This window comes from Pleurodeles waltl, chromosome 1_1 (genome assembly GCF_031143425.1).
Source record: "Pleurodeles waltl isolate 20211129_DDA chromosome 1_1, aPleWal1.hap1.20221129, whole genome shotgun sequence".
Classification (NCBI taxonomy): Eukaryota; Metazoa; Chordata; class Amphibia; order Caudata; family Salamandridae; genus Pleurodeles; species Pleurodeles waltl.
This window is the reverse complement of record NC_090436.1, coordinates 526,021,713-526,049,033: the sequence shown is the minus strand read 5'-3', so window position 1 is coordinate 526,049,033 and position 27,321 is coordinate 526,021,713. Positions and strand designations below refer to the sequence as shown.

The 27,321-nt window shown below is 42.4% G+C and overlaps 1 protein-coding gene across 7 annotated transcripts in view; it reads left to right on the top strand.

Annotated features, from left to right (window-relative positions):
- The window catches only part of MCTP1 (multiple C2 and transmembrane domain containing 1), a 2,197,525-nt gene that overhangs the window by 1,613,911 nt on the left and 556,293 nt on the right, over positions 1–27,321 (top strand). For all 7 annotated transcript variants that reach the window (XM_069225469.1, XM_069225480.1, XM_069225487.1 and 4 more), the window contains one exon: positions 18,853–19,039. In XM_069225469.1, coding sequence (XP_069081570.1) covers positions 18,853–19,039 — 187 coding nt within the window. The remainder of the gene's footprint in view (positions 1–18,852; positions 19,040–27,321) is intronic.

The following is a 27,321-nucleotide window of genomic DNA, read 5'->3' as shown; positions in this document are numbered from 1 at the left end:
ATTGTCAACTACTCTCTGCCAACTCATCATTCAGAATCAATGGATCCTGTTGGTACCTTGTACTATAGGGTATTGTGTGCCTCATGTTTTGCTGCATCACTGAGACTAAAGGCATTAACATTCAAAATGACTTTTGACTTCACACACCCTGCTCGGAATTTTACATATTCTGGACCATCACATTATTTCTCTGTATCTGTGGGACAACTTCCACATTTCCCTGAACACAATTAGGGTTCAGATGATGTTTCTTCTTTCAATGGCCAATCTTCTCCTGGATATGACGAGTTGCATTCTTTTTCATCATTTCAACATTCATGCTCATACCATCACTTCTACCACCACATTGCAACTACACCTGATTCATTCCATTCATACCAGATTGAACAAAATTCAGCTTGAGCCCCTGGCACATGCCCAAGATTACCTCCATGAACTTCCATTAAAGGTAATTGTGAAACTGCTGCTGTCCCAACTCCTAAATCACTTGCAACAGCATTGGCTCTTCCTTCAACTCCTTTCCTTTTCTTTTTATTTTCTGTCTCTTTCTTCAATCTTTCTAGATAGTTCTTCAAATCACTCCAATCTCTTGTTTTCTCAATTAAATCTTTCATAAGGGTTCTCAGTGTAATCAAACCAATGTCTTTAATTACATCATGTGTCAAATCCATTTTGTAATTGTTTATCACTTTCTTCATCTTGCTGATGTCACCCTCTAGTTCATCTGCTAATTCTTCACATTTATTGTGTGCTTCCTTTGCACATCTGGCTGCTTCTATAACCAAATACCTAATTTCATCAGCATTGTAGGTCAACAGCCTATGTAAGTCAACATTGCCTTGCAGCATTTGATCAAATTAGATTTTGTTAAATGTCAATGTTCATTTGTTTGGGGACTTTTCCAGCTACTACTGTCCTTAAAGGTGCAGTAGCTTGATTCTGTACACTCAACTGAGTATCTCCACTAGTGCTAGGCACAGGTGTTATCACTGTCTCTCTTGGTGCACTCAGTACCACTGCTGTGGTGGTCGAACTTTGCAACGCTGTACCACCATCTTACCCCAGCTCTCATATCAGATCCTGAGCAAATCCCACTTGTCCCTGCTTAGGTTAATGAGTATGGAAGAAGTCTAGTATTCAAAATCTTATCTATAAATTTATCATTGTCTATGGAGTTATCTGTCTGCTGATCTCTTTTATTTGTTTTATCTTTTTCATTAATTATAGCAGGGAATTTTTTTTCACATTTAATCATATCCTCCTGCCAACTCTTTTCTTGTTGAAACATTTTACTCTCAAACCAGTGCTACAATGATCTTTTCACCTGCTTTGTTGATGTCTTTCTCTCTTTTTCCTATCACCATACAATCCCATTCATTAAGTGCCTCAAACTGAGTAGGTATAGGCACTGGCCTCATATCTACCATCGTTTGTCTCAGGAAATCTAGCTTTCTTATGTTAAAGGTAACTTCAAGTCGAGATAATAATATTTAATAATGTGCAGTGTATTTATTCCAATCTAAAATCCATGTACATGTATAATACCCAATCTCTTTCATCATCTCATAGGCTGGTGTTCCTTCTGCCAGTAATTCCTGACCCTCCCTAGGTACAACAATAACCTTAGACTTTATAATCTAATTTCCCATTATTTTAGTTCAAAACAAACTCAAAATCACAGTAAACTAACCAGCAAACAACATCCAATCACAGCACAGCTCTGTCAAAGGTCAACCTATCACAGTGCAGCTTCGTCAGCTCTTTGGCTGACTAACTAATCATTGGACAACTTATCAATGAACAAGAAAACAATTACAACCCTCTATTTAAATCAATGAGCCCATGTCTGTTTAACACAGAAAGGGAATAAAAGTCATTAATTCAAATAGGACAATTCAAGCACAAACTTTAAAATGTTCAAATAGGAACAAAATTCAATCAAGAACGGAAAACAAGAAAAAAAAATCTCAAAGTACTACAATCTGAATTAAACAGACTCCACTCCAGCGGCAAGCCACCCTAGTCAGTGCACTTGCTCCTGTGCACTCAAGAGCAAGAATCACCAACCCAAACAAAGCACTCCACCTAGAAAGAAATAGTTTTTATTTCGCAACCCATATTAATGTGCATGAGGTGCCTTGCTCTACACCCTACTATCGAGGACAAATAAAAGCAACATATCTTGAGATTTTATATTTTGTTAAATACAATAACCAAAAAAACAAATAGAACCAGTAGAACCAATAGTTATTCAAATGCATTTAAATATGTATAATACATCATCACAATAGTATTTATTCCACCAATTGAACCCAAAAGCATAATAGAATATCCAAACAACTCACAACAGAGACAGAAATATATTCCTCAAAACATATACATTAACATATGTCATAAATATGCACAAACCATAAACAAGTCAGTTCACCCTATTCATACTAACATTCCAAATCATTCAGGAATGCTCGGCCAATCACTTCTCGGGAGTCTCACCAGCAATAGAAATTTGGCAGAGTCCCCAACATTTTTTGGGGGGACCCCCTACCAAAGAGGAGGTGCTCTTATGCAACCATCCTCTACTACCAATTTTGTGACAGCTGAACACCAACTTGCTATAAAAGTTACCACCATCCTCAACATTAGGCTCAATACAATTAGCAGAGTAGTAAGTAACTGGGACCACGTAATAACTGAGTTCTAGATGAATGAAAGAAAAATGTCGAATAGGCAATACAGAGAAGTGCATAATATATGCCACACAGGCCCCAATACAAACTACATAGTCAGAAACCAGAATTATTCTTAGTCCCAATGAACAGCAAAAATCATAAGTAGATAGGGCAACATGCGTAGGGGAAAATGAATAGACTCTCAATAATTGGACAGAGTCTTGTGAGGAAAACAAAGAATCTGTGGCACCCCCCCAAAACCAAGGGTGCATATATAAATTCTATTAGTACATAATAAGAAAGCACTGCAAATTCAGCATGGCATGACTAGTGTTAACATATTAAGCAAATCAGAATATAATCATGTAACCTTCACCTATTTTTAAAGAAAGGAAATCTCCATTATCTTCAGCAACAAAAGCACAGTCCTGAGATGTACAACACAATATGAAACATTTAATAAAATACACCCTTCCACCACTATGATAGCAGGCCTACACTGGAACTTCCATGAGGAAAGTTGAATTCACAATAAATGCTGTCTAAGGAACATAACCAGTTAGTCCACAGTGCCCTGTGCTCTTTGAAGACTGTGGGGAGAGAAGACATGCAAGGGGACATGATTGGGATTGGGAGGAGCAATGAGCAGGAGCAAGATGTGCAGAACAGCAAAACAGCATCCACAATAAGAAAAGAGTGTCTCTACAAAAATGTGGTAGAACTAAACTACATTTATAAACCCATTTCTAATCATATAGAAAAAATATTTCTAGTGCAAACTCAATATTCATCAGTTTCGGCTATAGTCATCATAAAAATCACCAGTAAAAATAGTTTGTCAACCAAAGTTGCCTATTTAGAAAAACTGCAGTTGCTAAGGGAAATCCTCTGTGAATGCTGCCTTTTAACACTGCTGTACCGAAGCCCCCAACATTATTGTACTAAGACTGGATGCCCTCATTACTAATTTTGGATACTTCACTACCCCGAAGCATAGAAGGTGAAAAGTGCCAAGTCCTACTCCTGGAGGAGGTAGTAGGGCCCCTCATCACAGTACACTTGGCACAGGTGGCAGGCCCCTGGCTGGGTTCAAGGGGGAGGGGGCCAATCTCACGGTGCTTTGCAGGGGGGCACTCTCAAGTATCGTTACCCCACTGTACAATAGCATCACACATTACCAACCGATTGCGCCATATGAAAATAGATGATGCTCAGACATGAATGATATCTTCATTTCATACATGAATTGATGTCCACACATAATGTACATAGTCTAACATTAGCCGCGCTGATCTAATGAGTTAGATATGGAGTGTGGTGGGTCGATGGAATGTTAGGCGGGAGAATGCTTGGTGGAAAAATGTTGATGTTTGAGTGGCAGGCAGAAAAAAACACATGAGGAGTGAGTGGTGATGTGTGCGGTGCTCAGGGAGGCTTTGTATTATCTGTTACCTGAAGAAAATAACCAACTGCATAGCTAGAACCACCTTCCTTGTCTTTCGTACACATACATACACATCCAATGTGTTTTGCAGGGTAAAACTCACTTTTACTAAGCTTGTGTGACTGTTTTCTCACACTGATGTTGTTTAGCAGTATAAAGTCCTATTAAGTTAAGGTTGAGTGCCTAGGGTAAGACTGTGAAGTTCCAAAAGGGAAAAATTAATATCAGCAGGTAGGTAGTCAATGTAACAAAATTGAGAATCAATAAATGAAGCCCATGATAAGGCTGTAAGATCCTTAACTTGCACTCAAACCGTTAGTCAATGATCAGGTGTTTTTACTCCCTGCCACTTCAGCAACACTGGTGATTAGAGGGAAGGGAAACTTCAGACATTTGTCTCTAAACTTTCAGCCAAGACAAGAAGGATTACAATATTACATTTTGACCCTTGAGCAAGGCTGTGGCACGTTTTTAAACTCACTGATACTGGGCAGGGCCTGGGAGCTGGGGAAAGCCCATTTTCTCATGTGAAACACACCCAGTAGTTATTACAGCCCTGGTCAAATACATGCAAAAGTGGGATGGATGAAGCACTATGGATCTTTGAATCTATCTCTGCTACAGCTTATTTCAAAACTACTCCTGTTGTTAATGAGCATCTAGGGCCACATTATGTAAAGGGGGAACCGTACCTGTTTGCACATGGTGCAGTTGTAAGCAAGTGTGCCAAGCATAAACAGCGACAGTGGACCCTTTTACAGGTAATGTGGTACCTCTTTGCAAACACAAACTTTCAGTTGCCTTAGACCAGCACATTAGTGAAAGGCAAAGCAGATGTTTAAAGCAGCTGTAGTGTCATTCACAGTGCAGGTGGCATGGGGCTTGCTTTATAAGGAGGACAGAGATGCCTCTGCAGGCAGATATAATGCATAAATGTACCCGGCTGCAAGGAAATATCTGGGGTTCCACTGAGCCCCTATTCCCCATTTTCATAGGGCACTCTTTGCGGCATACAGTCAGTGTAATTTCTGACTAGGGGTGGGTGGAATGTTTCAGAATTGGAGGGATTGGAGGAATTTGCAGACTCAATGTTCCTCTTGTAACATGGAGTTGTGGTCAAATTGCCCCAGTCACTGCTTGGCGGGTTTTTTCCCACAAGGCTCCAGCAATGCAAGTGAGATTTGGCGTCCCCCAGTGCAGGCAGTCGTGACTGGTCACTGTCCGAGGGCTGCTTCTTCAGTAGATTTGCTGTCACTCAAGTAGAAAATCAACTCGAATGGCCACATTCTCTTGCGCACGCCATCCATGTAGATTTTTCAGCACTACTCATGCTACTTGTACTAAATTGCAGCACAAGGTGCATATTTTTCTCCCATTCATGAAAATCCACAGAATTTAGCTGAGTTTTTATATAACTCAGCGGAATTCCGAGCAATGAAACTCCCTGAGCTCCACTCACCCTTATTTTCGACTGCCTCTTTGCCTCTGCCCTTTTGTCCATAATACAGATTGGGTAAAGAGCCAGATTGTTTCCCTCATTTGCATTGGGTCATGCTCCATGGACACAAAAAACAGGGGCACATGCGAGTTGCACCCCAGAGCAATTTGTGTAATGTAGCACCTGGTTGTTTTTTTAGGGACAGGCCTTCAGAAACAAAATGCCAAAATGTGCTCACTTTTTTTGAGAGGTGTGATATGTTTGTAGGAAACAAATTACCACCTGATATAATAATCAAAATCCTTGTAAGGAAGAACTACTAAAATAAGTAATTAAACCTATGCTTACTGCTCTGGCAGCTTGGCACAAAGCAGTCAGGCTTAAATTACAGGCAATGTTTAAAGTACTCAAATGGTATTAAAGGGAAAAAAGACAGCAGAATTTTCCCCAAATAAAGCATATTTTAATAAATAAAATGCCACCAAAACAACAAAAATCCAATAATTAGAACTGGAAATATACATTTGAAAGATGGAACTAAAAATAGCGCACAAAGCGGCAACCGTGGTAATCTGGTCACGCCACTTTGGGTCAAAGTCAAACGTTAATGCTGACTGCAATGGAGCACAGGTCAGATACAGGGGCAAGGTTCATCCCAGTAGAAAGTTTACTTTCTGACTTTGAAACATTTATGGAGTCGATGAGTCATTGGCAGGGCAAGCTGCAAGGTGGAACCAAAGTGTAGCTTAAAAATGGCAGAATGCTGACAGCAGGCTCATTGAAATAATATAATTAAAGGAGGAAATGAGCCTGCAAGAGTGCAGCAGGTCAAAGAATGCAAGGACAGCTTAAGTGTCCAAGTGCAAGCCACTGCAATTCAACCCCACGCTGCACCACGGCTGTATCCAGAAACCATAGAATGACAGTACCCGGAAGCACAAGGGACATTTCTGCAATCAGGAGTCAAAAACTTTTAATGAGGACAGTGTAGCTAAAAATGGCATTCTATTTGTCAAGGCCTTGCTGTGTCTGAGGACACAAAAAGACAGAAATGGTCCCATATATAACCAAGGATCAATGGGTTGGTGTTACTAATAGGAGTGTGGAAGAGATTTGCCAATTGTGGTACATCCCTCCTTTCTTGCATTAAAGAAAAACTTGCTGATAGAATGCAAGAGGCCTCAACAACAGGAAGAGTCCCACGTATTGAACCCCCACCCATGGAGGAACTCATTGAGGTTTCTCCAGCCAGAGGCTATAACAGATGACAGCAGTATTGATCCTTCAGCAACAACTCCAAGTCCAGCACGCATGTGAAATGTATGATCTGCTGAGTGGCGTATATGGCAACGGGAGCTAGTGTATAGGCACATCAAACACCATACTCATGTGCTTTTAAAAATTTGCAAAAACACTACATCAGCTCATAGATCCATTTCAAATATTTGGAAATAACTACCAGTGCAATGCATAATGGCATACATAGTCTATAATATAAAGTAACTATATATGCTTAGGCCAAGCCATATAAACACTGTGTAGCACTTTTATAGTAAAAACTATGGAGGTGTGCATGTGTATCATTAGTACATGTGTGTGAAAGGCCACACCTCATAAATAGTACTGTTATTGACCTACATATCAGCATATTTTCATGATGGTTAAGACCTGTATGAGAGTGTACTTTAACGTTTGTCTGATGCATCTTACTTAATATTTCATTGATACCTGCTTGGACTCCTCACAGGTGATCCCTGAAGTCCAGCAGGGCACAGACGTAGAACAAACAAAGAAGGAAGAGTGCACTGCACCGGAAGCAATGAGTCCTAAAAATACAAACAGGGCAGCCATGTAGCCACCAAACACCATTTTCCTGCCCCAATACAAGAAGGCCTTCAAAGTGCTGCAGCGAGTACCACTGTAGCAGTAGGCACTACTACTCCATCCACTCTGAGATGAAGCACAGTACCCCTTTTAACACTCTACAACCTTCAACAGGGAGAAGGTAAATATTTCATAGTAGAGCCACAGAAATTGGATTTGTTATCACACTATCAACAGCACAATTGAAAATCAAATCCAAGATGCTGAGTGTACAAGAAAAGCTGCATAAGGCGCTTTGAGAAATCAGTTGCAAGGTGGGGGTTACGTCAAGACAATATCATATATTAAGGTTTTTCTGCAGTGGGGCAAATTATAACTAGTATATATCGGGCAATAGCTACACTGCGCCACACCGGGAAATGAGGGAATTAGCCAAATATGACAAGAAGAATATAATGCAAGGAACGTGTAACCCACATTTATCATATCAGTTGGGGGGATGTCCTCCTCAATAATCACACTGCACCAACATGCCATTAACCTACAGGTGGCGCTTGTAAGATAAAGGGGAGACTTATCAACAAACCTTGCCCAGTTCACTCATGTCTTAGTGAGGAGCATGAAATGTGAGCAGCATTTCTGTTTCAGAGGCTGCCAGTGGGAGGTCACCATAAACCAGGAATGGTAACACTGAGCCTAGACACACACACTAGTCAATTGAGAAAACAGATGGCAAAGGAAAAAAACAATAGGAGCAGTTTGAGTATATGCAATATGTGTTATTTAACAAGTTTAGAAAAATATATTGTTGTTGAAAAACTCTACAACTGGAGTTTGTCATTTTCTTTTCTTCCAGTCTTGAAATAATCTTTCACCTATGAATAAATATGATTTTGCTTGGAACATGCAATAACAGTGCCAACAGTGTCAGAGTACCTAATTGCCTTGTGTGATAATATTTCTTACCTTAAAAGTAACAACTGTTGATGTAGGGGGTGTGTTCCCTTTCCTCAGTGGCCCTAGTAATGTTGTGACTGGGCTGTGCTGGTGAGAGGGAGGTCTTCCTCATCAACAAATTCGCCATGCTCAGGTTCCTGTGGCAGCCCTTTTGCATTGCTATGTTGTGCAACATTGCGCCGGCTGTTATTACCTTACAGCAGGTTTCGGGGTTTCACCCAATGCCCCTCCATTTTTGTACAGACAATTTAATATGCCCCAAAGTATTCCAAATATTCACTGTATGATGGGCCTGGGGCCACATTATGGACAGGGCACACCATCCTTGTTTGTGCCATGGTGCACCTTTAAACAGGAGTGCCGGGTGTAAACAGGGCTAGTTTCCCCTATTACAATGTATCCGCTGCCCCCGAGCAGCGCATTCAGTGAAATACAGAGCGGCTGCTTCAACGTGGCTCTATGTTTCACGGTGCAGGCAGCGGCCACCTGCACTTTAAAGAAGGGAGAGAGATCCTCTGCTGGCGGCTGCACCTTCCTGCAGGGAGATGTCTGAGGGTCCATAGGATACCATTTACCCCCTCTAGAGAGCTGCCTTCATGAGGCTCACTGACAGTTTGCCACTTTTTTGTGGTTCACTGTTGGTGCACCTCCTAATGGCCTGTTTGCATCTGTGATACTGCGTGGGTTCAGAGGCAAATATATTCACTAATTTGCATGTGACCAAGCCCTCATGCAAATGAAGGAATGCCCCATCATGATAGGGCTGGCTCTACTTATGTGCCAGAATTACAGAACGGAATTCACAACCATCTCTGGCCCCTTATGTAATACTATTGTTTTCCAGGGGCACATACTCTTTGTGCTCCCGGCCACTGTATAATCTCGCACCTAACATGCTTATGTGTGTTGATGTACTGCACTCCATTGTTGGGCTCAGTGGATTAAGATATGTGGTCATAATCCAAGGATGAATTGCATATGCACTTTCACCTGTGGAAAAAACCTGTATCCATTTGAGGAATACATGTACAGTACATAATTTGATAGGACAATATACCTATCAGATAATCGTCTCCAGGTTCTTCATCTTTATTTGGAGGTAAACAGCTGAATGAAAACCATTAAGGAGTCATGATATATTTCGACTCTATTTGGCATATTGCAAGAGCATTGTAGCCCACTTGGCTATTAAGAGTGTTATATTGTTGTCTATTTCTGTATTGGTACTCTGTGTTTGAGGGAGAGCTTATTAGAATGTGAGTGCCACCACAAATTCAATCACACAATGCACTGGATCGAGGCATTAAAATTCAGCATGGTGTCGAAATTTTTTTTTTTAAAAAGACTCGAGAAGGCACTTTGTGATATTTTCCCTGCACCTGCTATTATCCCCCAATACCTACCTGACGCAAGGAGGTGGTTGGAACCTAGCACATGTATATGAATAAATATGGAATGTTTCCACTGAGCTTGCCTCCCTAGGATGCATTCAGGTCATCTATTAGCTCTATAATGGCCAGCCTAATTAAGCTGTATTTTGTATACTCCTCCTCTCGCTACTCAAAAAAATGTGACATGCACACTAAAAACCTTTTTTTTTCTCCTTCTTCCCTGTTATGCACGTGGTTGCAGCTGATTATATTTTGCCTATGCAATTTCCATATTTTAGGTGTATTTATTAAGGGCCTGATGTATGGAGCAATTTTGCTTCAATTTAGTGTGTGAAAGAGGCATGTTTAGGGCTTCCCTTCCAAATACCGAATCCCAGTGGTATGTTTTAATGTTTTGTGTTCCTGTTGCAAAACATTATTCTTTTACCACCTCCTCAAAGCAGGAGGTAAGCCATTTGCAAACATCCCTTCCCCATTATAAACATTGACAAACCACTTTTCACCCCTTCCCCACCATGAACGTAATGGTTACATCCTTGGCTGCGGCGCTGAGGCTCCAAGGACGTAACCGTTACGTCCAACCGTTACGTCCATTAGCCTCCACCCCCCACACATGGGCAGGGATGGAAAGGGAATCGCTTCTCCTTCCACTCCCTGCTCCCTTTCCCTGCTAAGGCCATCGAGAAGATCATCAACAGACAACTGACCCACTACCTTTGAAGAGAACAACATCCTGGACCCATCCCAGTCAGGGTTCCGCAGCAACCATAGTACCGAAACTGCCCTCATCGCTGCCGCCAACGACATCAGGGCCCTGCTTGACAATGGTGAAACCACGGCCCTCATCCTCCTGGACCTCTCTGCCACCTTCGACACCGTCTGCCACTGCACCCTACACGCACGCCTCCACAATGCAGGGATCCGGGATAAAGCTCTGGATTGGACCACCACCTTCCTCTCTGGCAGAACCCAGAGCGTCCGCCTCCCCCCATTCCGATCCGAAGCCTCCAAGATCATCTGTGGCGTACCCCAAGGATCGTTCCTCAGCCCAACACTATTCAACGTCTACATGGCCCGTTCACCCACGTCGCCCGCCCGCTCTCCTCCGTCACCTGGCTGCCCGACCTTCACATCATCTCCTACGCCGACGACACCCAACTGATCCTATCCCTCACCAAGGACCCACTTACTGCCAAATCCAACCTCCACGAAGGAAATTAGGCCGTCGCCGAATGAATGAAGAACAGTAGACTGAAGTTGACCTTGGATAAGATGGAGGTCCTCATCCTTCGCACCAACCCCTCAGTCTGGGACGACTCCTGGTGGCCGACCGCACTGGGAGCAGCCCCGACACCCACCGACCATGCACGTAACCTGGGCGTCATCCTCGACTCAACACTCTCCATGACTAAGCAAGTCAACGCCGTCTCCTCCTCCTGCTTCAACATCCTCCGCATGCTCCGCAAGATCTACCGGTGGATCCCCACAGAAACAAGAAGAACAGTCACCCAGGCCCTGGTCAGCAGCAGACTTGACTATGGAAACGCCCTTTACGCAGGAACCCCGGCCAAACTCCTCAAACGACTGCAACGTATACAAAACACCTCTGCACGCCTGATCCTCGACGTACCTCGCCACAGCCACATCACTCCCCACCTGAGAGACCTACACTGGCTCCCCGTCAGCAAAAGGATAACCCTCAAGCTCCTCACCTACGCAGGTGCCCCCCACAAAAACAGGTAGTTTTGTATATGATAATTTTGATGTGCCCACGTAGTGTTTTGGGGCATTTCCTGTCACGGGCACTAGGCCCACCCACACAAGTGAGGTACTACTTTTATCGGGACACCTAGGGTAATGCTGGGTGGAAGGGAATTTGTGGCTCCTCTCAGATTCCAGAACTTTCTGTCACCAAAATGTGAGTAAAAAGTGTTTTTTTTTGCCAAATGTTTAGGTTTGCAAAGGATTCTGGGTAATAGAACCTGGTGAGAGCCCCACAAGTCACCCCATCTTGGATTCCCATAAGTGTCTAGTTTTAAAAAATACACAGGTTTTGTAGGTTTCCCTAGGTGCCGGCTGAGCTAGAGGCCAACATCCTTAGCTAGGCCCTTTGCAAAAAACAGGTCTGTTTTCTTTGGGAAAATGTGATGTGTCCATGTTGTGTTTTGGGGCATTTCCTTGTGCGAGCTCTAGGCCTACCCACACAAGTGAGGCACCATTTTTATCCAGCCTACCTCAACAGACAACTTGCCTTCTACACCCCAAACCGCCAGCTCCGCTTAGCCGACTTCACCCTCGCCTCCGTCCCTCACATCTGAAGGGCGACCTCCGGTGGAAGATCCTTCTCCTGCCTCGCCGCCAAGACCTGGAACACCCTCCCACTGCTCCTACGACAGACCAAAGACCTGCTGACATTCAGGAGGCTTCTTAAAACCTGGCTGTTCGAGCAGTAGCACCCCCCCTCCCTTCAGCGCCTTGAGACCCTCACGGGTGTGTAGCGCACTCTACAAGTGTACTGATTGATTGATTGACCCCGACTCTCCCACCCCCACCCAGTGACATCTGATGACGTCAGCGAGGAATCGCGTGCTGACCTCATCAGAGGCCGCCCAATCGATCGGAAGAGAAATGCTTTGCATTTGTCTTGCGATGCTGGGGCTTGGGGCGGCACAGAGACATGAAAGGAAAGGAAAGGCCTTTCCTTTCCCTTCATGTCTTCATGTCTCGTGAAGCGATTGGGCTGCAGAAATACCCACTAAAAAACAGGGATTTTGTGTCAGTGTCTGTTTATGTTTGTTTCCATATAAGGGGAGCAATATATTAATAGGCCTTTTGTTTTATTTTTATTATACCGATCTGTCCCCGGGGGGGGGGGGCAGAAGCCACTAGACCCCAGTTTTTTTTTTTTTTACGTTAAGAATGAAGTGGGGGCGACCCCTTGAGCAAGGGACGTTCCCCTGGGGGGAATTTGTTTTAGGCCTTTTGTCAGATCGGCCTATTTTAATTAGGTCTATCCAGAAACCACTAGACACCTGGGATTTTTTTCTTTTTTAATTTTTTACAGATGGGGAGTGACCCCTTAGGCAAGGGTTGCTCCCCTGGGGGGGGGGGGATTTATTTTAGGCCATTTCTGCCCCCCTTAGGGGCAGATCAGCCTATTTCTATTAGGCCAATCTCCCTCCTGGGGGAGGCAGAAACCACTTAGGCACCAGGGATTGGTGTGTGTGTTTTGTTTGAGGGGGCAGCCCCTTGGGCAAGTGTTGCTCCCTATGGGGGCACATTACTGTTGCCCATTTCTGCCCCCCTTGGGGGCAGATCAGCCTATTTTTGTAAGGCCCATCTGCCGCCTAGGGGGGCAAAAAGCCCACCAGAGACCAGGGAAGATTTGTTTTTTCAAAAGAAGATGGTGAGGTATGGCCATACCCCCGCCCCAAATAAATGGGGACAAAGTTGTTCTGCCCACCGGTGGGCAGATGGGGCACTTACCACTGATCCACTCCATGGGGAGGCAGAACGCCTACTAGATGCCAGGGAATTTAAAAAAAATGTGGGGTGGTGGCTACCAACCATTATGGGCATGGTTATGCCCCCACCCCAACTGAAGGGGGTAACAGTCTTTCAGCTCTCCCCCCACACACTAAAAGATCTTATCCCACGGCAAGCAAGAGGACATTTGATTATTTTGGGGTTTTTGTTTTACATTTGGGCCATGAGAACTTGTCTAACTCTCAAAATCGTCCCACTTGGAGTGGTGAGTGTTGCACTTTTTGGACTTTGGGACGCTGCCATGTAGAAAAATCTACGAGACCTAGACACATCTGAAAACTAAACATCTGGGTGAGTTCAGGGTGGTGTGCTTCACATGGACCCGCACCATTTCCTTACCCACAATGTCCTGCAAACCTCCAACTTTGCTCGAAATCTCACATTTTTCCCACATTTTTGTGATGGAACCTTCCTGAATCTGCAGGGATCCACAAAATTCCTACCATCCAGCACTGCTGCATCAATACCGATGAAAATTCTGCCCCACTTGTCAGCTTAAAAACTTTTTTTCCAAACTGCCCTTTTGGACCTGCTTTGGTTCCCCCCCCAATTTGAACCTGTTTTTGGCTCTTCCCTGTCACAGGCATTTGGCCCACCTACACAAGTGAGGTATCATTTTTATTGGGAGACTGAGGGGAACGTTGGGTGGTAGGAAATTTGTGCCGTGCAGTGATCCTACACAGAAATGTGGGAATTATTTTATTTTTTAGCTAAATTTGAGGTTTGCTGAGGATTCTGGGTTAGAAAACACTGGGGGATCCACGCAAGTCGCACCTCCCTGGACTCCCTCGGGTGTCTAGTTTTCAGAAATGTCTGAGTTTGGTGGGTTTCCCTAAATGGCTGCTGAGCCCAGGACCAAAAACGCAAGTGCCCCCCACAAAAACAGGTAGTTTTGTATATGATAATTTTGATGTGCCCACATAGTGTTTTGGGGCATTTCCTGTCACAGGCACTAGGCCCACCCACACAAGTGAGGTACCACTTTTATCAGGAAACCTGGGGTAATGATGGGTGGAAGGGAATTTGTGGCTCCTCTCAGATTCCAGAATTTTCTGTCACCAAAATGTGAGTAAAAAGTGTTTTTTTTTGCCAAATGTTTAGGTTTGCAAAGGATTCTGGGTAACAGAACCTGGTGAGAGCCCCACAAGTCACCCCATCTTGGATTCCCCTAAGTGTCTACTTTTCATAAATGCAGAGGTTTTGTAGGTTTCCCTAGGTGCCGGCTGAGCTAGAGGCCAAAATCCTTAGCTAGGCCCTTTGCAAAAAACAGGTCTTGTTTTCTTTGGGAAAATGTGATGTGTCCATGTTGTGTTTTGGGGTATTTCCTTGTGCGAGCTCTAGGCCTACCCACACAAGTGAGGCACCATTTTTATTGGGAGACTTGGGGTGTCTGGTGGAAGGAAATTTGTGGCTCTTCTCAGATTCCAGAACTTTCTGTCACCAAAATGTGAGGAAAAACTGTTTTTTGCCACATTTTGAGTTTTACAAAGGATTCTGGGTAACAGAACCTGGTGAGAGCCGCACAAGTCACCCCATCCTGAAGTCCCTTAGGTGTCTAGTTTTAAAAAATGTATAGGTTTGGTAGGTTTCCCTAGGTGCCGGCTGAGCTAAAGGCCAAAATCCACCGCTAGGCACTTTCCAAAAAACATCAGATTTCAATGTAAAAATGTGATGTGTCAATGTTATGTTTCCTGTCGCAGGTATTAGGCCACGCAAGTGAGGTACCATTTTTATCGGGAGACTCGGGGGAACACATAATAGAAGAACAAGTGTTATTGCTCCTTGTCTTTCTCTACATTTTTTCCTTCCAAATGTAAGACAGTGTGTAAAAAAGATGACTATTTGAGAAATGCCCTTTAATTCACATGCTAGTATGGGGATCCCGTAATACAGAGATGTGCAAATAACAACAGCTTCTCATGATCTTATCTTGTACCCATTTTGGAAATACAAAGGTTTCCTTGATACCTATTTTTGACTCTTTATATTTCACCAAATGAATTGCTTTATACCTGGTATACAATGAAAACCCATTGCAAGGTGCAGCTCCTTTATTGGCTCTGGATACCAGGGGTCTTGATGAACCTACAAACCCTATATATACCCGCAACCAGAAGAGTCCAGCAGACGTAACAGTATATTGCTTTTGAAAATCTGACATCGCAGGAAAAAGTTACAGAGTAAAACGTGGAGAGAAATGGCTGTTTTTTTTATCTCAATTTCAATATTTTTGTTATTTCAGCTGTTATTTTCTGTAGGGAAACCTGGTAGGATCTACCCAAATGACCCCTTGTTGGATTCAGAACTTTGTCTATATTTTAGAAATGTTTAGCTGCCCGGGATCCAGAATTGGTTTCACACCCTTTTCTGTCACTAACTGGAAGGAGGCTAAAAGCACAAAAAATAGTAAGAATGGGGCATGCCCCAGTAAAATGCCAAAAATGTGTTGAAAAATTTGGTTTTCTGATTCAGGTCTGCCTGTTCCTGAAAGCTAGGAAGATGGCGATTTTAGCACTGCAAACCCTTTGCTGATGCCATTGTCAGGGAAAAAAAACACGAGCCTTCTTCTGCAGCCCTTTGTTCCCATTTGTTTTTAAAAAAATGAAATTTTCACTGTATTTTGGCTAATTTCTTGGTGTCCTTTAGGGTAACCCACAAACTGTGGGTACCCCTAGAATCCCTGGGATGTTGGAAAAAAGGACACAAATTTGGCATGGGTAGCTTATGTGGGCAAAGAGTTATGAGGGCCTATGCGCGAACTGCCCCAAATAGCCAAATAAAGGCCTGGCACCTGAGGGGGAAAAAAAAAAGGCCTGGACGTGAAGGGGTTAAGAGTAGACAGTGGCCCCAAGGACCATTGTGGCCCATTGTCTACTCTTAAAAACCTGAGTTACACTTTTAGTTTTTTTTAAACTCATCCATTTTTATTGAAGGAAAATGGCTTGCATTTAAAAACAAAATGTATTTATTTAAAAGCTAACACAGATACAGTGGCCTGCTGTCCTTAGATGGCTGTGATTCCTAGTCATCTTAATTTGCGACCTAATTTGCGACCTAGGTTACGTTGCGACCCACTAGGAGTCTCCAATTTGCAAGTCGATCTGTTAGTACATAGGTTGGTTCATACATTACAACACTGGCTTCAAAAACAATGGTCGCAAATTGCAATCAATATTTACCAACCAGTTCTTAGTACATCTAAACCTAGTATCGCAATATGGTAATATAGATTCCTAATTAAATAATCACAAATACATTATGTAAAATATCAATTCATTAGCTATTTGCATCAGTGTAGTTGTTAGAAATATTTCCTTTGCTGCATGTTGTACATTAGAAAATGCTCTTTTAGCAGTAACAAATCAGTTTGTGACCAATATGGAAATTGCTAACTTTTTGTACATCATGCCCAACCTCCCTACTTTCTAGCTTCATGATAATGTTTTGACTATCTGACAAGGAGAAAGGAGGCTGCCATTTTCTGTTACCTGCATGTAGCCACAAACTGTCCCTGTTACGCAATATGCTGTGCAGCCTCTGTGCAGTGCCAATGGCATTCCTCACTCAGTGGTGTTAATCCTCTAGCGCAGTTTTTGCTGGTTGCAAAACACAACAAGAACAAAGTCTATCACATGCAAATATTGTGTGGGTTATGAAAAGAAATACATGCATAATCCACTTTAACTTCAATAGATGGAGTTTGTGTTATGATGGAGACAATGTATAAACTGAGGTACTAATTTTGGCACAGATGCCCATAGATGAACTTCTCTGCCTGTCCCTCTTGATTTCAGCAGGTTTCATAATTCAACCTTGCTCAGCCCCACATCCCCGTCGGTCTCTGAGGCTCATGAATTGTCATCACTCAACAGCATTACTGTTGCTTTTTCACCATTGCAGGCCTTCCTCTTAGAATTGTAGTCCCATGACGTAGCTATTTGATCTAAGAGCATTACTTATAATTATAATAATGTAATCTTTGAGTGGGGGGTGAAGAAGGCTGGCAACGAAGGAGCATGGTGGGGTTTCATAGATGTGGTAAGATACTTAGGATCTTGATTATAGACGGGCGGGCATGCTTAAGCCCTTGAAAACCAATGGTATTAAAATGTCTTCCTTATGCTTAATATTCGTATCTACTGGGGAATCATTTGGAGAATATATAGAAATGTACAAGGCTAACAGTGAATTACGGGGATATGTTTCACCGAGGGGTTCTGAGTGACGTCAAATAGACAATGAGAGCGAAGTTCGAGTTGCCTATGATGTCACTTGGAACCCGAAGTGAACAATAGCCCCGTATTTCACATTTAAGCCATCAATATTATGGTATGTATGTCCCCAAAATCGTCTGCTCTTCCTTCAACTACTGTGGGGCAGAGGATAATGGGAGTGCTGTACATAACATGATCTCTCCTCCATAATGCAAATGTAAAAAATAAATATCTTACTTGCTATCCTTAACCATAACTAACTACCTTCCCTGCCTTACTCCCCCCTCCTTCAGCTGTGCTTTCAGCTTTCAGTCAAAGCAGACTGACAATTGTAAGGGACCTGGTGTTCCCCCTCCTAGTTTTACTGGGTGCAGAAGCATCAAATCTGATTTTACCAGCTGGAAAACCTAGGTAGTAGAATCGCCTGGGGAAAGCATGGCATTGCAAGTTGCTGCTATGAACTGGCCCCCATCTGACTCTTAGATAAGGCGTGGGGAGCATATAATGCCTTCCCAGCCAACATTCTTCCATTACCCCCCACTAACCTTTTCTCTTCACCCCACACATTACAACGATCCACCCACACATTTATCACCTGATCAAAGAAAATATTAAACCCCAGGATTTGATTCATAATTGCACCATAGTGGCGGGACGTTGCTCAATGGTACCAGCTATTACAGGTGTGGAGTTTGCATCCCTCCAGTACCGTGCAACTCATAATTAAGACCTTGATATCATAACATTCAATATAGGTCTACTTATATAGAGAAATAAATATTTCAAAGTATAACCTTCATTTAGAATATACATGAACATGGAAAGTATATAAAATGATACTTTGGGATTATTTACAATCAGTCTAAGTTATGTTGCTGGATTGCTCAATAGGTTCATGTACTTGCAATAGAGGTTTATATGACCACCAGCTCCCATCCCCTTATTTTCATTCGGGCTTTCATCCTTCCCAAATCAATAAGTCAAATGCCACTGAACTGGATAATAATAGTCTCCTTTGAGGACTAATAGATAATATAGTGTGTAGGATTTACTGTACAAATGGGCACTATTTTGATTTCTACGAGATGTTATCACAAAATCCTTGATTTAATAAATCAAAGGAATGCCTGTGTGTCTCAATGGTCACATTTGGAGCACTTTAAACTACAAATTCCTATTTGTAATGAAGGAAGTGTATGACATCAGAAATAAAACCAAATGTATAAATATATAATGAGAGAAAGCAACGAAATGTAATGCATAGTTTATAATAGGCTACAAATATGTGTGCACGGCGGTCTTTGTTTCAAGATGTATATGGTATTGTAATAGGGAAATATTCCGTCTCATCCATAGTTTCCTTTTTTAGGTGCCAGGTTGACTTGTCTACCCTGAGTAAAGAACAGACCCATAAACTAGAGCTGCAGCTGGAGGAAGGAGAAGGCTGTCTGGTGTTGCTGGTCACCCTCACTGCATCTGCTGCTGTCACTATATCGGACATTACTGCCAGTACCGCGGAGGACGAGAATGAGCACGAGGACATTCTCAAGAGATATGTAGGTAGCAGAAAAGTTGCAAAATTTGCACCCTGATGTTTTAAGGCTAAAGAACTGGGGCCTAGAAAACTGTCCCTAGAAATCTCCTGGAATGTTGTTTGTTCCTAGAACTGGAGGGTGGTTTCATGGTCAGGAATCTTAGAACATGCATTTTAAGAACCCAGGCAGGAAGTCAGTCAGAACTGTGAGAGAACACCAGGCCTACGACCAGGGGTGATGATTTGTGCAAAACTGAAAAGATAGCTCTAGAATTACACCAACAGGAAAGGTCACAATATTTCTCAGTTGGGTTTTGTTGAGTTGAGTATTCATTTATTTTACACTTATATATAGTGCATCTCTACCACCAATATAAGACTTGAGTGTGATTTAGGCTTTGCGAGTGCATAATACATTTTCCCTCTGTACAAAACCCTTTTTATGGGTTGGAAAGCCTTTCGACAAATAATACAGATTGTGTGACCCTTTGAAATTGTAAACAGAACGGTATGTGAATGAGGCATTTCTCTCCACTTTGTGAGTCACAAAGGAATGTGTCAATGGTTTATGACCTCAACTGTGGTTGCAACCTATTGAAAAGTTACCACCTCTCACGCTGGCTTCGTAACTGATTTGAAAAAGAGGTAGTTGTGACCATGAGACAGTTACCTCTTTGAGAGTCATGTTGAATAGTTCATCTCACTGTGTTCCCAAACAGGAAACATTTTTTTTTCAAAAAGCAGCACCTGCCTTTATAATGGATACAGGAAAGCAAACGCAGAGATGGCAGTCTGCTATCTCTTGGATCACCAACGTTGTAACCAATCAGAGGAGTTCACAAAACAGCCTGCCTAATTAATATTCATTAGGCAGGTTGTTTTGCTTTCCCCTGAGAAAAGGCAATTTGTGATGAGATCTATTTCTACACAGATTGCATTGCAAGTTATACTTCCTTCCCAAACAATTTGGTGTGCTAAGTGGACATCCATGATTTGTGAACAATTTCAGTACATTAGGCCCATGGACATCATTTAGGGGTGACCAGGGGTCGCGTCTGCAACCTCTAGCATGTCTCTTGCGACCCCTGGCCTCAGAGGTGGCAACATCAGTGCCAGGAATACAAGGGCAGCTCGTCTTTATGGATGTTGGTTGGAGTGCCACTTTCCTTGTTTTCTGTCAAATTTTTATCACAGTAATAGAGAATAATATCTGACTATTAATCACTACTGTTAAAAGAATGGATTACAATTAGCTGGCATATGTTCATCCCTGGCAGCTAAGGTAAGCAAAAATGCTTTTTAAATATTTGTTGTGTGCATGATTGTGGATGACAGTGTATTTAAGTGAGAGACAGTGTGTATATGTGTGAATGTGTGTGTATGTGTAAGCATGCATGTCTGAATCAAAGAAAAGGTTAAGTGTCATGTGGCGTCACTTCTGCTACCCCTGTCATTTTGGTGAATTGACGTTCATGATTAGGCCGCGACAGAAACTACAGGATTGAGGAATCAGTGGAGAACATTTAAACACAAATAACCAGTGCCAATGCATTACACAAAGAAAGCAATATCAGCAAGACAGATCAAGTTGCATTAGGCAATAAGAAATTCTGTAGAGCAGGAACTAGGGATCAAATTTCGATGACTGTAAACAGAGGGTCTTACAAATGGCTTGGCATTAGTGTAGGTGCAGTAATGGTAACAAGAAGGGTGTGGAAGGAAAACATTAGAGAAGAAGGGAAGCTAATATGTAGGATGCAAGGATGCTAAAAAGGTGCAACCACGATCACGCAGCAGGATCTATATGAACCTTCTGTACACTATGAACCAAAAGGTGTGGCTTTCGCTGTTCATGGATGCTCGTTGTTGATATCGGTGAACAAGCTGCACGTAGACACTGTGTTTGGATCTTACTATGAAAAGGGAAGGGACCCCAGGCTACAAGGCAAATTTGTAGCATAAGCAGGAAGAACCTTTTGGAGTCTTTCCTTCAAGTTCAGTGTGGCTGTAGCTGTACATCACATATGGGAGTCATGCACCACACAACTATATTCCAAGCAGATAATTTAGGTGAATTTATCAAACGTTCATTGGTTGTCAAGATGGCACGCTTCTCAATCCTTGTGTCAGCAAGGAGTGATGTAGAAAATGAGTGGCATTGTACAAATGCCATGGTTTTTGCTGGACTCTGTAAAATCAGCATAGCTGCTCATCAGTCCTGAGAACTATATTGCTCCAAAGACAAAGAGGTATTTAGAATGAATCCATTTAAGAGAAAATAGATAACTATGTTGAAATCAAATGAATTCGGGAAAAGCTCATAAGTAGGCAGCAGTATGTAGGGAGGGGATGGGGACTTAGCCCAACATTTAAAAATTCACAAAGGCACTCCACATTGCTGTCTCAGCTAACTGTCTTAGGGCCAATTATTAATAAAACACGGACGCCCACTGTTTTATTTTTATTAAAAGCCTTTTATGAACAAAGCTGCCATGTTTTAGAAGTTCCCCTCGACTCTCACCCTTTAAGCCAAGCCTTGAAATACATAAAAGCTATTTCTTTTTTTATACTTTACGATATTCCCATTCCCTGCCCACCATCCTTTCAATAACTGGATTTAATAAAGATGTACCTTATCAGGCTCGGCAGATAACATGAAGTGCTGCTACTAATGCGGTGCAATATTCTTCAAACAGATTACCAGGATGGGCGCTTCTGCAAATGTATTCTAGCTATCTCCCCTGAATCAGCTGTCCGCCAATGCTTGTACAAGTCAAACACCAATCGTGTTATCATAAACATAGTTTAATAGAGGTGACTTAGTGAGGCTGTACGCAGAGCCTTATGTTTGCTAAATCAGCAGAGACCCAGCAACTGCGATCCATGTCTGCCCATGACCTTATTAAGAGAATTAGTGGGCCTTTTTTTCTTTTTCAGAAGTTGGACTCGTTCCCTCTCAGGGTTGGTTTTGCGAGTGGTGGATTCTATCTCATCTGGCTCGCTGATACAATATGATTGCACATTTCCTATGTGTAAACAGAGGTTTTATTTGAGGAGCATCAACGCAGCACGAGTGCCGACGCGGCACGCGCTCATCCTGTTTGCCCGCCTGCAAGATTAAATCGCCAATGTCGTCCTTCTGTGAGCGCCGGCTTCTAATGGGGGCGGCTCGCGACCCTGCGAGGTCACGGAGAGACGCGAAGCATAATACAGCTGCAGTGAAATGCAGTACTTTAATTCAAGGAAAACACGCGGCATGCCTGCCTACATGTAAAATACAATGTCTACGAGTTGGCAATTCTCGTCAATATAAATCGAGTTTTTTATGATGTGTAATTTTTGTAAACTGCAGCCTATGTCCTTTATCAGACCTTTTGGTGCTGGTCGTAATTTGGAACTTGCGTGCATTCCAGTTTTCTCCTTTCATGATGGCATGCACGAGAGTTAAGAGATAGATAGCATGGGGTCATTGGATTCCGTCGTGATGTTTGACTGGATTGAGGGTGTGGCCTGGAATCACTGATCATTTATTCTTGGCGAGTGGGTGCTCTGGACCCACACGCTACACACTCTAGGGCCATGAACACAACTGGTCATGCACGTTTATGGAAAGTTCCTACTGTGCCGTTACAGGTAGAGGCCAGGCATATGTAAATCACCCTCGGTTCTCCTCCAATAGGAATAGCCGAGCCACAACAGGTAGCTCAGAGTCATTCTGACTTAGAGCACAGGCACCTCAGGTCTGTTTCAAGCTTGGTTTATCTCTTGCCTGAGTTGCAGCATGGGTCTTATGGTACAGTGATATGTGGAGCCCAACTCAAGAGAAACCAATCACTCTGAGCGTGTCTCAGTGAAAAAAATGTGATGGGTTGAATGTTTGAATTAAATTCAGCCACTGGTAATTCCTTTGGGTCTCTTATTCCACTTCATGCTTACTGTACTCACAGTGATTAACCACAGAGTAATTAATCTAATGTCCAACAACAATCCCCCTTTCAGATAAATATTTCTGATGTGAATCCTGTTATTACCCTATTTTTAATTAAAGACACAATGTGTTGGCCTCCCTTCCCTTGTTCTTACTCCTTGCCATTTTCATTTACACATAAGACCAAGGGCCGGATTGATAGTTTGAAGGATGGGGTTACTCTGTCACAAATGTGATGTATATCCCTTCCGCTGTGTTACAATCCCCCTATAGCCTATGGAGATCGTAATATGGCGGACCAGGTATCCGTCATATTTGTGACGGACTAACCCATCCGCCAAACTCTAAATCAGGTCCCAAATTCTTATCTATAGCTATAGTTTTTTACATCACTTCCATTGACCAAGCCTTTCCTTCTTCTTAATTATTGTCTTACTGCTAGACATGGCATTCTTGGCGTGGTTCCCCTGACTTTTTTGCCTTCAGACTTCTTGTTTTGCTGACCTCGTTTTTGCTGGCTTTAGAACACTGGGCACTTTCCCACTGCTAACCAGTGGCAGGGTGCATGTGCTCTCTGCTTAAAACATGGTAACACTGGCTTATCCAAAATTAGTGTATTTAATGTACATATAAGTCCCTAGTAAAGTGCACTACTTGTTCCAAGGGCCTGTATAATAAAAGCTACTGATGGGCTGGCAGCACAGATTGTGCCACCCACTTCAGTAGCCCTTCAAACATGACTCAGGCCTGCCATGACCGACCCCGTGGTTGCAGTTTTAAACTGCCATGTTAACCTGGCAAGTTAACCCTCTTGCCAGTTCCAAACCTTTGTTTTTAATACATATGTCATCCCTACGCTATGCCCTCAACAGTCCAACGACATGGGAGGATCTGAAACTTAGACCTGAATGGGCTGTGTCCTGGCCCACACAAAGGGCTGTTTGCCCCCCTGTAGTGAGTCTGGAGCCAGTGCAGGAAGGGAAGGGACTCCCTGCAGTTCCAAGCCCTCTCTTTGAAGTCTCCCCCACTTAAAAGGCACCACTGGATATAAGAACTGGACCTTAGACACCACCAACTCAGTACACTTCTGGACCTGTCGATACTCTGCTAGGAAGTAGGACTGCTGTGCTGCTAAAAGTACTGTCTCTCTGCTGGACCCTGCTAGACTCCTGCTCTGCTGGCCTGCTGCCTTCCTTGCCTGGTAGTGAGAAGGACTAGGTCTGAATCTCTCCAACCCAGAACCAAAGTGACTCGAAGGTACTTGCTGGCTTGTCACCTGTCCTAATTTTTAATTGATTATTTACCATGCAAAATGTTTTTTTTCAATGAATGATTTGATTAATTCAGGAATTATTGGTTTTAATTTTGTTTAATTTAATTAATATTTTAATGTTCGTATTGTATTATTTAAAATTTATTATAACCTTTTGGGGGTTGTGTGTTTTGGGTATTAGGGAGGGAACTGTATTTATTTCAAATTTGTAAAAAATGTGTTAAATTATTTTTATATTTTTTACATTTAGTTTATATAGTATATATTTTTTTATTTTCAATATGTTTTTATCATTTCATGTCATTAGGTATTTACATGTTTGTTTAAAAATGATTAGGATTTAGAATGGTATATGTAACCCTTCCTAAGTCCAACTCTGCTTGTTTTTGCTTACTTTGGAGAGAGATTAATAAAAGTAACACCTCCAATGTCTAACAGGTTACCTATTGTTGTTTGGATTGGAGTGGGAATATAACCCATCTAAAGTCCAGTACTTCCCTGGCTTTGCTTATGGTGAAGTAGGAATAGTAAATCTAACCCTTCTAAAGCCCAACACTTTCCCTACTGTTGTTTAGATTAGAGTGAGGGTAGTAAATATAACCCATCCAAGGCCTTATAGTTTCCCTACTGTTGCTTGGATTGGGGTGGGAATAGTACATTTAACCCCTCTAAAGTCCAATACTGTTCCTGATTTTGCTCACATGGTAATAGTAATAGTAAATCTAACCCCTCCAGAGGCCCAACACTTTCCCTACTGTTGCTTACGTTGGAGTGAGAATAGTGGTTCTAACCTTTCCAAAGTCCAACAGTTATACATTGGAGGTAGAGTAGTAAATCTAGCCCCTCCAAAGTTCAACTTTTTGCACTTTTGCTTAGATTGGAGTTAGATTAGTTCATCCGACTCCTTTGAATGCCAACACATTTGATAGCGCTGATTATTTGCGATTGTTATTTTTTAAACATTTTTATATTTTTTCTTTAATGCTTATAACATTTTTTTAAAATATGCAATTTTTATTTTTAATATTAAATTTGTTTTTAATTAATTACAATATATGTTATTGTTAGTATAGTTCTTGATTTTAATGTTTAGGGTAGGGTTGGTATTATTAAAATAAAACATATTCATTTTAAAATATTTTAAATATATGTATACATTATTTATTTATAAATTATTTATGTATTTTTTACGTGACAGTATTACAGCTATTTTTTACATCTACTTTAATATTTCAAATAATTTACATATATGTTTTGGTACTGGATATTGTGGGAAATTGGGTTACTGGTTGGGTGGGGTGAAACACTTCTTAAGGAGCAACCACAATCTCTGTACAGGCGAAACACAAACCCCAAATTAACCTGTGCTGAACCCTAAGGTAGCTTAGCATAAATGCAGTCAGGCTTAACATAGAGGCAATGTGTAAAATATTTAAGCAGCACTTCTAACATTCATAAAGTAAAACATAATACAAGAAAAGTCACACACCAAAATTAGATTAGAATGAATAAAATGTAATAACTTATTTGAAACCAAAATGACAAAAAACTCAAACAGTAGAGCCGGAGATATGCAATTTGAACTTTTAAAGTAAAAATAGTGCCTAGAAGCACAAATTGCCAACACTGGTCATTTGGGCGCACTAAACGTGGGCAAAGTAACCAGTTCAGCCTGACCGTGATGGAGCATCGGCTGAATACAGGCCAAGTGAACAAAGTACGTTCAGTCCTGGTTTACAGAGTGTTGCGAGATCCCACATTGAGGATGCGTCACACGGCAGTGGTTCAGAGGGGCTGCGATTTAGAGCTCTGTGTCATCACTGAGGATGCTGTGAATAAGGGGCTTGTAATGTGAAGACCTACATCAAGGAAATGTCACACAGTGGTGGTTCCAAGGAAGCTGTGGGCTGCGATGTGTGGTCTGGTGTCGGGATGCATTGTGATGCAGCAATTTCAAAGCAGAGCAGGGAAGAGTTGTATCGCTGCTGGGTCGGTTCTGCTCACAGAACCACAGCTGAGCTGGCAGAGCACCCTTAGGAATGTTTCCAAGGGTTCAGGGCTGGGGTGGCACCACTTGGTGTGCAGGCCTCACAGCAGACAGAATCCAGGTGCTGCGTTCAAGGTGGTTAGTTGGAGCCTTTTCAGTCATTGAACTCTTTCTCAAAGGCCAGCCAAGTAGCCCATAGAGTCACTATGGTGGTTCTGGATTCAAGATGGAGGTCCAGTCATTTTCACTCAGGTAGCAGGGCAATAAGGCAACAGAGTAACAGTCCTTCATGCACAGCAACAAAGCAGTCCTTTTGAATCTTACACAGGCCCAAAGGTATACCGAAAAGTGGGTCTAAGAGTCCTCTTTTTATAACTGGTGCCTTTTTTGAAGTAGGAGAAGCTTCTAGAGAATCCCTTTTGAATTCATTGAAGTTTCCTGCCTCCCCTGCCCTGGCTCCAAGCTGACTGCATGAACAATGCTGTGGTGACAAGTCGTTTGTTTGAAGTCGGGACACAGTCTATTCCGTTGCAGATGGGGCTGTCCCCAAAGCCCCCCCATACTGCCAGTTGTTCCCCCCACCCATCCTGCCAGTTCATGACCCACCTAGGCACACCTAATCCCTCTATTGTGTCACTGTCTTGGAAGAATAAACAAAGTCCAACTGCCAGCTTTACGGAGTCATGAGACTCAAGATCAGGCTGCAGGCACTAAATAGCCAGGGCTATAACTTAAAATCCGGCTTTACCATTAAAGAGGTTTTTTTTATTATAATTTCCCAGACAACACACATGACCTTCCTATCTGCTTCCAGTTGAAAGTTAACACTTATTAAATGTAATAAACGGACACAGTGATATTCCATAGGAGGTAAGCCTTGCAGTAGTAAAAAACAAATTTAAGAGTTTTTTGACTACCAGGACCTGTAAAAGTTAAAAGTACATGTTCAACTTTTTAAATGCGCTGCACCCTTCCCTAGCGGCTGTTTAGGGCCTACCCTGGTGACCTGTATAAATGAAAAGAAAAGATTAGGCGTGGGAAAAGGTTTTTTTTGCCAGGTTTATATGGTGGTTTAAAACTATACACACAGGCTGCAATGAAAGGCCTGAAACATAT